At 34.9% G+C, this 15175-nt stretch overlaps 1 protein-coding gene and 1 pseudogene across 1 annotated transcript; one reads left to right on the forward strand and one right to left on the reverse strand.

The window, feature by feature from the left end:
• The first annotated feature begins 4727 nt into the window (after positions 1-4727).
• On the forward strand, positions 4728-10460 carry LOC114720574 (probable protein S-acyltransferase 22). Its single transcript, XM_028906236.1, has 9 exons — positions 4728-5274; positions 5354-5467; positions 6915-7307; positions 7609-7677; positions 7759-7830; positions 8066-8194; positions 8445-8525; positions 8832-9020; positions 9332-10460. The coding sequence occupies exons 1-9, from the start codon at positions 5233-5235 to the stop codon at positions 10112-10114; spliced, it is 1872 nt and encodes a 623-aa protein (XP_028762069.1). The 5' UTR covers positions 4728-5232; the 3' UTR covers positions 10115-10460.
• Positions 10461-12583: 2123 nt separating this feature from the next.
• LOC114720560 (uncharacterized) lies at positions 12584-14014 on the reverse strand (annotated as a pseudogene).
• Positions 14015-15175: the final 1161 nt, after the last annotated feature.

Genomic DNA, 15175 nt, shown 5'->3' on the forward strand with positions numbered 1-15175 from the left:
GGACCAAATTTTTTCCCTACAAGTAAAAAATAATAATTACCAGAGTGATAGTTGTAAATGATCCATGCTAGTTGCTTTATGGCATTTAGGATTTAGGGTCAGAACAAATGCTCGGAAATTTTGCTAAATTTGTTTGGGAATTTTTTTTTTGGGCAAATAACAAAAAAATGAAGCACATAGTCAAGTGTCAAAACATAATCTATAAATATATAAATAAACAGGTTGGCTTGAATGCCTTTGAAGGGAGGGAAGACCGTGATAAGGTGCCCTGCACAGTGACCTAAGTTGGGGCATCCCAGCCCTACGAAATATATAGGTCACGGGCATCAATCGCATGTGATCATTCATTATAAAATATTATTTACTGTATTTATTAATTTTTTTAAACAGAATGTTCCATATTTATTTATTAAAAAAAATCGGCTTCAATAAAAATTAGAGTACTAATTGATTGAGGATCATGTCATTGTAATTTGTAACTTGGAATAAAATATTTATTTTCTCATTTTTTTGAGGTCATTAGACATTCATCCCATGCTTTGCTTCCAAGTTCAAAGTCTAATTTTTATATTTTTGGGACTATTCTTTTTGTTCTCTTTCTTTCATTGTGATATTCTTCCTTCTTTTTTTTTTTTTAATTTTAATATACTACTTGCATCTTAATTACTCTTCTGACCCTATTTATAAGGCACTTTCAGCATATTTTATGCATCAATAAAAATTTTAAAATGCATTCACTCTGCATTAATAGATACTCCTCCGGTTCTAAATATAAGACCTTTATACTATCATAAATAAAGGACAAAATAGTACATACATATTGAAAATTTAATGAAGTAACATATAAATAGGACAAAAAAAATTCTCTCTCTGTATTATAAATAGGACCAGTGGAATATAAGTATTTAGGTATATAAATTATATATTGTATTTAAAATATGATTAATAAATTGATTTTGATTCTAATTTCAAAATCATATAGCAAGAAAAAGCAACCAAAAATAGAATATACTACCTCTGATTCTAATTATAAGAGCTAGTTGACTAATTTGAGGAGATTAAAGAAAGAAGTTAAGTTAGTTATTTGTAATAAATAGGTGTTATCCTTCCTCAAATATCCTTAATAATCAAGTATATTGGCTAAAACTATTATTGTTAGAAGGACTATTTTAAAAAAAAAAGCATAAATATGATAGACAAAATGGATTGGGGTTTTATATTTAGGACCAAAATAAAAGTCAAATAAGGTCTTATATTAAAGACTGAAAGTAGTAGTGAGGAACTAGTCTGTGTGATTTTTTTTTTTATTAAAATACAAATATAAAAAAATGTACTTGTAAAAACCCAATAGTCATGGTTGGGCAAAAAACCCCAATATTTATCAATATAAGTTGCGATGCTACATTAAGAAAAGCCACATATTAATAAGAGAGGGTGACCTAACCATTAGACAAAATACAACTGCTGGTAAAAAAAAAAAAAAGGACAAAATACAACGCACCAATTATTTTAGTAGAAGAAAACGAAGCATTATCGTTAGGTTTGGAAAGTTGTCATAGAAAATTTGTATTTTTATAACTGCTATTTTGATTACTAGATTTGTATTATATTATACTCCTTCGGTCTTATTTATATGACAGAGATAAGATATTTTTTTGATCTTATTCATAGGATACTAAAAGAAATTTTTTATATGGATGTACAATTTCACCCCTTATTTATTATTGTGTTGATTTTATTTATATGAGATATAATATATATTAAATAGGAATAAAATTGAAAATTCATTGAATTTTAAATGAGAGTTAATGAAATTTACAATTTTTCTTGATTTAGGTAAAACATACTGAAAGTAACTTATAAACAGGAGTAGTAGAGTATATTATATATATGTGTGTGTATATTCCTTGATCCAATTTTAATTAATAACAAAGAGTGTAGTTATTGGAATTGGTGAAGACAGAAAATACCAAAAATGGCATATATTCTCTTTTTATTGTTTGTGCTTTTCAATAAACGACACGTACAGATCCAATGGAATTAATAAATGGTCTTCCTCAACCTTCACCCAACATTGTTCTTGCAAACCAAAGCCATTATAAAAAAAAAAAAAAAAAAGAGGTCCAACATAAGAAAAGAAAAATTGGCATGCAATTTTTATGCGTGCTTTAATAAACAAAAAGCTGTGGACAGTTTATAAATCAACAAAATTCTATCACAACAAAAAAATTTCGAGCCTTAAACGTAGAATATTGTTACTACTTTATTAGACTGATTTTATAAAATTACATATTTTCATTTCTTAATCAAGTAAAAGTTATCTAATTTTTATTAAAATTACGTAAAATTTCTCTTTATTTCAAAACTTATAGTAATTCCTCTTAATTTTTATTTTATTAGCGTAATTATAACTCCTACAATTAATGAATTTTGGCAATGCGTAAAAGTAGTGTTTATGAAAATTAACTATTACAAGTGACTTTAAAGTTAATATGCGTGTATGAGTATGTGTGCGTATCTCAGAATAATAATATATGATTGCATAAATCCCTCAAAACAAGTACGGTGAAAATAGTTAAGTAACCAAAAACAGCCAATGATTAAGGTTGTAATTAGTACAGTGCCTCAAAAATATTTTAAAAATTAACGTGCCACCTTATTAGTTTGTTTTTGTTTAACAAACTGAAAAAGTCAATGTGAAGTAAGTATGAAGCAAATCTTAATTAATTAAGTTAATCACTTAAATCACAATTGTTCAACCCTAAAGTTTGTTAGGGTGGTTGTGTTGTGGACTATTGACTCATATCTTGCTACTTGCTAACTAGGCTTCTAGACATTGGTATCAAAACAAGTAAAATAAGTGCTGTCTTTAGCCTTAATATAAGAGTTAGTTTGGTATTTAATTTAATTTTAAATATAAGATTCTAATATATTTTGTCTATCATATTTATTAATTTTTTCCAAGGCAGTCATTATTCATTACAATAGTTACACATATTAAAATTTTTATCAAATAATAGTTCTACATAAGATACATAATTAATAAGGATATTTAAGTAAAGACGATACTAATTTATTACAAATAACTAATTTTCTTAATCTACTAATAATATTAAGGACCGGAGGTAGTACTACTAATAAAATAAAACTTTATATTTGATTTTCAAATTTTGTATAACATTTTATTTTGGTAATTTCATTTTTTATAAATATCTTTTTGATTTCTCATTTCTAGTATTATTAGTTTCAGATGATGATGTTTTATACTAATTATTATTATTTGAAAGAATTAAATTTAATATGTTAAAATTTGCAAATGTTTGTGAGAATTTAAAATTTTAATATTAGGTCAGTAGCATTGCAGTCTACTAACATGGATCTTACTTATAATTTTAAGCCCTTAGTACTTGTTCTTTTAAAGAAAACATCAATATTGACATTTTTTTATTAATAAAACTAAAAGAGGACTTAAGAGATTTTATAAACTTAAGAGATGAGAATGAAATCTTATACAATTTTTTTAAAAAAAAAAATCAAAGGTGCACTTTTGTTTAACAACGACAATAAGTGATAATTTTTCTTAGTTAAAAATTTCAATGAGCCAAAAAGCTTATTAGAATTGTGATAAACATATTTACAAATCACCCGTTAATGAATCAATGATCTCTGGCTAAAAAAAAATCAATGATATATTCTCACATTAATAATAAATTTTGAATTCATATTTTTAGGAGACATAAGTTGCATTTTTGTCACCTTAATCAATATTATGGATTTTTCAGCCAATTTTAAGTTTTCCATAAGATGTCAAAGCCCCTACCCTTTTTAAGTCACCTGAACTTTGTAGCCACTGATATTCACTCAAATCCATTGATGCTAGACATAAAGTTAAATACAAAGATCCCCTTAGTATTTTTTTTTTAAATATTTATTTTTGCCAACTCTTGAAGATATTTGATAACTCTCAAAAGTATTTTTGAGAAGTATTTTTTTGTAAAATGAAACAAACTCCTTTATATATTTACTTTATAAACTGTAAAAGTATTTTTGAAACTATAATTTGATTTCACGTGGAAAAAAAAAGGACAAAAATGTGGTCAAATAATGGTTAAAAGTGTAAGTGTGATGGGTGGGAGCCATTAGTGCTCTGGTCGTTTTGCCGCCTGATTTGTCGTTTATTTAAAATCCAAAATACACGTGGCAGACGGTGCGTCTTTGCTTGTGAATAAAATAAAAATGCAAACAAAATGAGAAGATGACAAAAATACACAAATCACGCCACCCTTCCTTTTAACTATTTTTTTGACCTCAACTTTTAACCATTTGTATACTATTTTTATTTTATACACAATTTCAACTCTATTACTATTTGACATATCCTAAGAATTATTCTTTATATAAAATGAAATTATAATTATCTTGACTTGATAATAAAAAAATAGAGAAAATAGGTCAAAATACCTGATTAAAAATTAATTTTGCAAATTAATTTTAAATTTGTTTAACGACTCGAATGCAATTTTCTCTTTGCTATAGTATAATTCATCTTCAATCAATTTTTTTTTCTAAAAAAGTAAAAATTTAAAATATAAAATGGAACACTTTAATCAAATTTCAAGGTTAATAATATTTCCGTGAAAATACTCCTACAGGCTGCAGAGTACTATAAAGACTAGAGAGAGAAGCAGAGAAGGAAGCAGGGCGGTAACAGGGAGCTTTTAAGGAGGTTGGTGTTGGCAATAACAAAAGCAGAACCAAACGACTGTCCGTTGCAGAGGCCTGAGGCTCATGATTTGCCCATGGAGAAAAGGTAACGCTAGCTAGCAGCAGAGGGGAAAACCAAAGCAAAAAAAAGTGGAGTCGATGGGTAATTATAGGCATTCAAAGAATCCGGGATCTCAGCCTCTGTGAAAAAAGCTTGCAAGAAGAAGCAACAATAACAACCCAAATTCACAATTCACAAAAAGGTCATTCCTTTACTTTACCTCTTCCACATCCTGGGTTTGTCATTGAGTGAGCCAGACCAAAAGCTTACCTTCTCTCTCTCTTTCTGCACTTCTCTTCCCAGTTCCCTCCCACCATCTCACTTACATGGTTTCTGTTCTATCTCCACCGGTGGTTTTTGAGGGAGATGGTGGGAAATACTGCTCGCAGTAGTTCTTTATAGTGCTCTCTACATTTGTGTCTTTGTGCCTTTTTCTGCTCTTTGAACTTCTGCATTCATCCTGAATCATGAGGAAGCATGGATGGAAGCTGCCTTACCATCCTTTACAGGTTGGTGTCAATATGTTTATTCTAATGTTTTTCTGGTTTTTCATAGGATTTTAATCGTTCTGAGAAATTTTTTCTGAAGGTGGTGGCGATTGCTGTATTTTTGGCCTTGGGATTTGCATTTTATGTGTTCTTCGCTCCTTTTGTTGGAAAAAAGATGTATCAGTACATCGTTATGGGCCTCTACACACCACTGGTAAATTAATCTCTGACTTTCCTCTGCTTTTCATATACACATTCTGTTGCCTGTCTCTTGGTCTGCGAAGGAAATGAGATCTGCGTTTGGTTCTGTCGGATTCGTGCGTTTGATAATGAATATGCGTGTCTGTTTTCTTTGTGTAATCTGGGTTCCTTTTCCTTCTATACTCCTTCTGGAATTTCATTTAGCTAGATTTTTAAAGGGTATCATAAAGTTGTGTCCGGACTTGATGAGGGCCATTCTTTTTCCTTCGTCTACCCACTTTTAGTCTCTTTCAACAAAGAGCCATTTCAAGATGCAAATAAATGCGCTGGCCTTCATTATCCTGATAATTAAATACTGCTGTGTGCTTTCGCTTTCTCAACTATATTGGCCTTCCCAATGGTTGACACCTTAGCATAGATACAAATGTTAATTCAAATTTATTTGAATTTGGAGTACGAGGTTTGCACTGAAATATCCTTGTGAGGTTCTTTACTTGAGTGTCTCGGTAATCCCAGCAATTCCACCCTTGATAGAGGGATCTTGTGTATGGCAAATAGCCGAATACTTGAATCTCTTGTAAATCCCAGAAGACGTTGACTTCAATTTCATGGCAACATGAAGCGCTAAACTTTGCAGAATTTTATCCTGGTCCTGAATTTAGGTTCCTATCTAATGACTCGCCCATTGGCGGCAGAGAAACTCCTTCTCTTGGCAACTACTTTAATTGAGAAGCAATTATCATTATCTTGAGTAATTCATTATGTTAAGAAAAAAATGGAGTTCAGAACGAGTGCAGTGACAAGTAAATACTGAGTTATGGAAGTTTTGGTGGGGAGCTGCTTAGGCATTACAGTTGAGTTGCTTATGTGGTGATCATGGACAAATGTCAGAAGTAAATCACCATCAAATTGTCAAAGTAGTTATAAAATTTACTGGAACAGGAACATTGGAGTGATAATAATGATTGTGCTCACTGCATGGCATAGCAATACAAGTCTGCGGATTCATCATCCCGTTCCCCTGCAATCCACTCACAACCTATGCCTAATTTTGTGGTACTGGCTAGCAATAGCTTTTGTAACCCACGTCGCTCTGAGAATATATATTTCTTAACTATAATACAAAGATAATTTTCTATGCCTGCATATATTTGACATCTATCCTAACTTAGCTTGTTGATATATTTCTTCTTGCTGTTTGCAAATTTGGTCCCACCTACGATGTTTTTGTTTAGTTTCTAGGTGTGGATTTTTATACTTTCTGTTGCCCTATTTCACTGTCCAAATGACCAAATTTATGATCTGATTTTAAGTGTGCAACAATGAGTAAAACAAGGATAATTACTAAATGGCATTCATTCGATGACATGTATTCCCATTTTCTGAAGAAATGTATAATGATCAGAAGTAAATATGTGTCAACTTATGAAGTATTAACCTATGATCTAACCTTTTGCCAGATTACTTGCGTCTTTGGACTGTACATTTGGTGTGCAGCTGCTGATCCAGCAGATCCAGGAGTTTTTAAGTCCAAAAAGTATCTAAATATTCCAGAAAGTGGAAAGCTTGCTGGACTAAATGGTTCTAAAGTAGGTGGGGGATCAACATCGTCAATGCATGATGCAAATGCTTCAGTGGTTGGAGCCAAATCGCTGGAGAAGGAAGAACTGGGAACAGAAGCAAGTTTGAAAGATGCTGTTATTTCAACAGAGAAGAGTGCATCAGCGTCACCTTCATCCTGCCTCCTGTCTCCTTGTGCTTTAATCTGCTGCTGTTCCAATCCAAATGATGAATCTGCTGACCGACAAAATAGTGAAGATGGCATGTTCTATTGCAGTTTGTGTGAAGTTGAGGTGAGTAACAACAAAGTCCAATTCCTGACATAATTGTTGGAATGCCTTCTGTATTAAGTGATGATGAGGTAAACAGATAATTTTACCTCAGCATTACCTGAAAGTCCTGGACGCAGCGGAGTGAGATGTGCAGTTTGTGCAGTCCTTGAGATCATACTTGACAATGTTACCTGTTATGCTATCATCTCATGCTTAGTCTCAATGGAATGCTCGAATCTTGGAACTATTACATGAATGCAAGTTTCATTCTGGAGATTCCAAAATTAAAGTTTTACATCATTGAAGAATTCTACCATTGCAGGTCTTCAAATACAGCAAGCACTGTAGAGTCTGTGACAAGTGTGTTGACCGCTTTGATCATCATTGCAGAGTATGAGGATCTGATTTCTGATTTCCTTCCTTAGTCATTTGACACGTGTTCTGAAGGCCTGTTGCATCTTTGTTTTTGCAGTGGCTTAACAATTGCGTAGGGAAAAGGAACTACCGACAGTTTTTCACCCTCATGATTGCTGCACTCCTATTGGTAAGCAAGACTATCCACCCTGTGCCTCACCTTTGCTTAACAAGTGTCAGATTAGTTTGTCTCTCTCGCAAAATATTCATGCTATCCTATACCTGTTGCAATAATTGTTGCGAGCAACATGCCAGAACCAGACGACCACCCCGGAGTAAGCATTTTTAGTTCCTAGTCATTTTCATTTTGATTAACTATTGACAGGTATATACATGGTTTGTGCACCTTGGGCTTGAGATTGCAGCTTATTCTTCAATGGACTACTGGGATATTTGTGCTCATCTGCTGTTCTCTAGAGAGAAAGAAATTTTCAGTGGATATCTCTGCCAAGTTGGGAAGCAGTTTCTCTCTGGTGCCTTTTGTTATTGTCTTGGTGAGCACTATTTATTTCTTTCTTTTCTTGTCCCTTTTTTTTAGGTGCATGAATTACATTTGTAACTGTGCTGCTTTAATTGATAGGTTCTTGTGCACAATGAATGTTTCCCCCCGGGTTCTCTTGGCTTGATCTTTAATTTTCTCCTTCCATTTTAATAAATGAATAGAGCAATTTATAATTTGTGAAAATTGCAGCTCCTATTTCTAGCAACTATTCTCATGCCCACAGCACTTTTCCCCCGTCACAGGTTCTTTGCTCAATTTTGGCTGTCATTGCTACCTTGCCTCTTGCTCAACTTTTCTTCTTTCATATCCTTCTCATTAGAAAGGTAAGCCTGAAATTTGCCTATTGATTTAGTAATCTGGTTGTATATTTGTTGCAAGTCCCACATTGCTAGCCTGTCTTTTTGAGTATATTTTGTGTAGTTGTTGGGCAACTCTGCTGATATCAGTTGGTTTTAGGCTAGAATCTAAAGTGGTATCAGTCCAATCCTCCCCCATCCATTTACATGCAGAGACATTAATGTGTTTATTTCATTGGTGTTTTTTTTTTTAAAAAAGTCTTACACAGTTTGTTGTTATACATAACAATGAACTCGTTACCCATATGAATATTATCATGATTGCTAACTCAGGGAATCAGCACTTATGATTACATCATAGCTCTGAGGGAGCAAGAACAAGACCTGCAAGGAGTTGGAGGTCAGCAGAGCCCCCAAATGTCTACCGTCAGCTCACTTACAGGATTAAGCAGTGCAAGTTCATTTACTACCTTCCACCGCGGTGCATGGTGCACACCCCCACGCATGTTCCTTGAAGATCAGGTGACTTTATAAATATATTTTCAACGGATTTATATTGATGTCCTTTGACTATTTCTGCATAAACTGCCCTGTTATTGTTCTTATAAAAGCTTAGTATCCAATGATTAATAGGTCCTCAACTGTTGAATAGCAACCTTATTATTATTTAAGCATTTGATCCTCCCAGGGCACCGTAACAGCTTCTGGCAGTAGGGGAATAATCATTAAGTTGAAGTGTGATTTTATGTCCTGCTTATCATTATCTGCTTTATTCTATACTTACCGGTCTTTTGTTTCTATTTTTCTCTTGTGGGGTCGTGGGGTGGTGATAGTTCGATGTGGTGCCACCAGAAACAGGTTCTGTAAGCTCACTAGGAAGGAAGACAGTGAGGGATGAACCAGTTAAGAAAAAGAACCCCAGAACAGTGAAAATCAGCCCATGGACATTGGCACGGTTGAATGCAGAAGATGTCTCAAAGGCTGCGGCAGAGGCAAGAAAAAAGTCCAAAATCCTGCAACCTGTAATGCGACAGGACAAGTCTTTCAGGCTAGAACATACCAGCAACTTTGGAAGCAGTGGCCGGAGGATGGTCCCGAGGATTGACAGTAACAGAAGGAGGGCGAGTAAGCGAGTTCGCCTTCCAGCTGACCTACCTATGGAGCCTCTAGCAAACGATTCTGCCATTGATATTGATAAAAACTTTGGTGGAACATCTAATTTAGCCCCTCTTCAGCCGGAAGCGCGCAGCGCATTCCAAACTAGTAGAGTAATGTCAAGCTCCGCTGGGATCATTGCTGCTTCATCTCCTGAAAGCAGTTTAGATTCTCCTGATATCCACCCTTTTCGAGTATCTTCATCAGCAGCTGAAGAAGCAAGGCAGCTAGCAGCAGGTCTTTCAGCTGCTGGCCCTGCAACTCTGAAGGAAATCCCTCTGTCAAGGTCAACTAGTGATGGGTATGAAGCTTCTGGTGGGGAAGATAGTGACAGGGTTCCTCCTACTAGGATTGTTCAAAGATCTACAAATTGGACTAATCTTCTTTTCAATCCTGGTCATGATGAAAGGTACTTAAACCCAAAATCTTCTTCTGGCCCGGTTTATGGTAGAAAGTTGTGACCAAGTTGGGAGCTTTGCTTCTGACTGTATTGTTGGGAATTTTTCATTCTTTGATTTGTGAGCCAGAGGTATTTTCAGCTTTTGGAAGCTAGAAGCTGACCCCAAAAAAAAAAATGTGCAGGAGGGTTTCGTGAAAGTTATGTGGGAACTGATGTACAAAGTTTTTAGGTCACAGGGAACTGGTGAGCTAAGCTTCTTGATACATTGCCTCCTTGCGCTAGCTGGCTGTTGTATTTCAAAATTTTCGTCAAGCAATATCCTGAGATGGCTTTTACTGATTGTCCATTTTGACATTCTGGAGAGGGACGCTGCTAACTATTAAACTATATTAACATCGACATTACTGCAAGACATTTGATTTCTTTTAAACTTCGCAATTCATTGAAATCAATCTCATATGGTCGCTAGAAAACATAACAGCTCTCGTTTGTTTCGGGAAAAAATGTTGAGCTAAAAAATAGCGAGCTCATTTTCATTAGAAGAGATATTTTCCAAACGATTTTTTGGAGGAAAATCATTGCAAAGGACCAAATTTAAAAAGTATGTATTCCTAAGCATCTTGAATTTACTGTGCATGTAGCACAAATTTATCAATCGAATTAGAACTATTTATCATTAAAATAGCGCAACTCTACAAGTCCAATGATATTCACCACTACTGCCAATTCAAGCATACTGTTTTGTTTCTTATTATAGGTTATTTGTACTCTAAAAGTTTATTTTAAAATATAAGTCACTTGTATAATTAATGATCTTTTTCTAATTTTATCCCTATTAATTTAATAAAAAATTAATTAATCTCTCTGTCCATCTCTCTCTCAACTATTCATTTCCTATAAATCCATCCCCTCCCCCCATCTCTCTCTCAACTTTTAATAAGGATAAATATGAAAAAAAAAACTAGTTAATTTAATATATTTCTTGGTTTGCGGGTTGAGAATGTAAGTGACTTATAATAAGAAACAAAGTGATATAAATTTACAAATGAAACTGCACTATGTCCTATTAGAGGTTTCCATGAATTAAAAAAAACTTCAGAATTTGGTTATCCACAACAATTTCTCTTTTTTAACAGTCTAGATTATTTAATAATCATGCATAAATAGTTACATAGCTCTTGGCATAACTCATCTCTGAAATGTTTATTTCTGGTGTACTGAGTAACGGAGATTTTGAGATATGACTAGGACCGAGAAAATTGCACAGTATCGACCTAGATCAATTATCAATAGATATAATGGGAGGAACATGCGTAAGTAACATGGTTCAATCATGTTCAATTATTTTTCCCTTCACATATATGATCGTGGGGTGTGGAAGCATATGAATAATGATATCAAGAACCCACAACTCAAATGGATTTCATTTCTTAGTGAGTGTCATTCGCGGAACCAGGGCGATCTGGGCAAATACGGACTGTTGAAAACCACAATCAATCTTACACAACCATGACTCTGTTGCAACCTATTTAAAAATTTGGCAGTCTTCCTAAGTGAAATTTTTCAATCTGGTTCCAGAGAGGAATCATTATAAAGCTAAATGCTGACGGAAATGAAGCGAGCAAAGTATAGCATCAAGAACGTGCAGCCGTCTTTGTGATTAGATAAAAGATGGATGAGATTTATGCCTGCAGGCTTAGAACAGAAACTAAAACCAATCTTTATGTCAGTCTCTTCAAACTTTGTCACCATATACATGGGCCAAACCAGCATGGTGGAATGAACCCAAAATCAAAACCGGAGCTGATCAGTGATCACCGATCTTTGAACAATGCTCAGTTTCTCATATCTATACATATATAAAAACTCTAAACAACACATTAATTACGAGTCATGAATCATGTGACTCATTTCTCAACCTCCATATAGTGCACAAATAAATAGATGTGCGGGCGCGCGCGTGCGTAAGGTCAGGAATTAGGAATCTCATAATGGCTAAATCCCACAGGAGAAACTACATCTTCAATGGGACTAAGGGCCTTGCAGAAATGAAAACCTAGTGGTCAAATATGCAACTCTCAGGCCAAGGCATGCTCAGAATATTCACAAATTAGAAGAATAATATCACAATTTCGCCCTTGTAAAATCTAGTGATGGGTCAATAAATCACCCTCCTTTCATTTCCCATAAAAAGAAACAAAACTTAGCCTTAGCCCTCAACAAGTTTGGAAACTGGAGTCTCATAAGTTGCTAAGCACATTTACAATTCAGAAAAATCATTCACTCAACTTCAAATACCGTAAATATCAATCGGCAATCGGTAACTTATCAACCTATTTAATGCTCAATACTATAGAAGGCCAAAGTTGTAATGCTTCGGAATAGCTTACTTATTGCTGAGAATGGAGGGATCCTTCTTCTAATATCCTTCTATCCTTCTATGACTAGTTCTTTCACTTTAAACCCTAATTGAAGCCTACTACTATACTAGTAGAACTCTAAGGCGAAAGAGAAAAAGAACCACAACCTGTGTTCAGATAGTGCGGGACAAGTATTCACAAGTCACACATTTTCTTCCTTCCTTCTTTCAATGATAGTATGATACATCTCAATCACATTCTTTGCCTGGCCTACTTGTCTTTAATTTCATACAATAAAATTAGTCCTCATGAACTGTATAAGATTACACAAGTATACAAAGAGACATTATTCATGGCAGAGACCTCTGTATCTATCTTTATACATGAACAAATGAAACAACATGAGGAACCTTCCCTTCATCGAAAGGCAGACTAACATACTCCCTGGCAAACTCCTCAGCAATCTCAAGAGCAAGCTCACCATGAATAGCCTTGCAATACATGTACAATACAGTGTTCGCTGCAGTGTTGTAAAGCAGAAGTAACATAAGAACAGTGGAAGTTACCACAATTTGAGCCACAAAAGCCCAATTGCTCCACATATCATTAGCAGGACTATCAGATCCCATCGTCACAATCCAACTGCTCCAAACCAAAATTCCAGCAAAGAACCCGAAAAACAACAATGAAGACAAAGCCACCCCTTTCATCCCCTTGATCAAGCCAGTACTTCGTCTCAGAGGCTCAAAACCCCAAGTCGATTCTACAACCACGACCACAGATACCAACGTCCAGTTCACTTGCAAATACACTAACACCAGCAACAGAACAAGCAGGAGAACCCCAAGAAACCAATAAAATAAGGTGAAGAGTATTCAATTTGAATCCCCAGGAGCTCAATTCCTCGAATCACCAAAAACAAAAGAAGCCCAAAAACAAGGGTGATCAAGGATATAATGATTTGAGAAACGATAACGGTGGCCAGGAGGGGTAAGAAGGAGGCGAAGATAGATTTGATTGCTGAAACGAGCTTGACGGGTCGGCCGTAGAAGCCATGAAGTATGCTGTAGGTGATGGTGCCAACCGCAGAGAGCGTCACAACGAAGACGAAAAGGGAATAAAGGAGAGAGAGCCAAAGGGTATTGTGGTCAACAGGCGGTGGTGGTTGTTGGGCTTGGAAATGAACAGTATAACGGAGGAGAACATGGGAGTTGACGGAGAAAGAATCGGTGAGGAGGCGATGGAGGGTGGGGTAAACGATGAGGGAGAAGGAAAGGGGGAGGAGGAAGATGACGGAGAGAGCAAGGAAGTGGCGAGAGTGAGCGTTGATGATGCGTTTGGATTCGGAGAGGACGGCCCAGAGGTCGAGAGACGGCCCATGCCGCGGCATCGCCATGGTGAATTCCGAATCCGATGACGGAAGTGACGTGTTAGCGGAGGCGACCGGCGAATGAAAGAAAGGTGGCGCGGGGAGATGGAGATTCCAGAAGCGTCGTGGATGCTGGATCAGGATTCTGGATGCAAAAGTTCGGGGCTTTCCCTATCTTCTTTTGTAAGAAGCAGACAGGGCGTCGCGTTTTCAGCTTTCACCTCTCAGAGGAAGAAGTTTTCGATACAAACACTACTCTGTTCTTATTTTACCGCCGCTCTATGAGAAAAAGTCGCCTTCCAAGTTCTCGAAGTTACGCAGACTACTTGTTTTTTGAAAAAAAATTTCAGGTTGCCTTCTCAATTAAACTTGAAATTTTTTCTTCAATTGAAGAATTTAAATTGGATGTTAAATGGAAGGAGATCTTCTCTTCTCTTTTTTTTTTTTCCTTTTAATTCTTTTAGAGTCTCATCTCTACTCCTGAATTAAAAAACATTTTTACAAAACTATTACTCCTCCGGTCCTAATTATAAGACCCAATTGACTTATTTGAGGAGATTAAGGAAGTAAGTTAAGTTGGTTATTTATAATAAATAAGTGTTGTTATTCCTAAAATATCCTTGCTAATTAAGTATATTGGCTAAAACTATCATTATTAGAAGGATTATCTTGGAAAAAAATGTATAAATATAAGAGAGAAAATGGATTGGGTCTTATAATTAGGACCAAATAAAAAGTCAAATTGGGTCTTATAATAAGGACCGGAGGAGTACTATAATATTTTATAAATCAAAATTTTTCTGCTTATTCCATGCTGCAATTATAAACTGTGCATATCATAATTAAGGAGTTGAGTTGTAACTAGCGAGTACTTAAAGATTAATTTTAATTGATATATTTAACTAATTTGAGGTATATAGTAGTCTTCTGTTTTTTTATTCTCGGTTTAATTCTGCAAGTGATATTTTATTTTGCAAACATGTTTTTCACTTCAAGGTCATTCAGGATTACAAAAGCATCTTCAAAACATCAGCTCAAAAAGAAATGTTTCAGTATCACCGGAAAAGGAAAAAAAGAAAAGAAAAAGGAAATGTTTCAACAAATGATCATAATTAGGTAAAATACTAATATTACTCACCCCTAATTTAAACATAGAAACCAATGATTGTTTGGTCCGACCGGTTGAATTGTCAACTGGACTTATTAACGGCTCAGTTTGGACTAAAAAACCATTCATATGGTTGAGTCGAATTGGATTGGAGTTGAGCCGTCATTAAGTCGAAACCCGGAGTTGTTCCGGGAACTGGAACAGTTTTCAGAAAACCAAACGGTTTTTTAGCCTGATTGAAAAAAATACTAAAAAAAAGAAGAAAAATAAAAAATTGACCCCCTC

This window comes from Neltuma alba, unplaced genomic scaffold, assembly GCF_004799145.2.
Source record: "Neltuma alba isolate B1F8T4 unplaced genomic scaffold, ASM479914v2 tig00011988_pilon, whole genome shotgun sequence".
NCBI lineage: Eukaryota > Viridiplantae > Streptophyta > Magnoliopsida > Fabales > Fabaceae > Neltuma > Neltuma alba.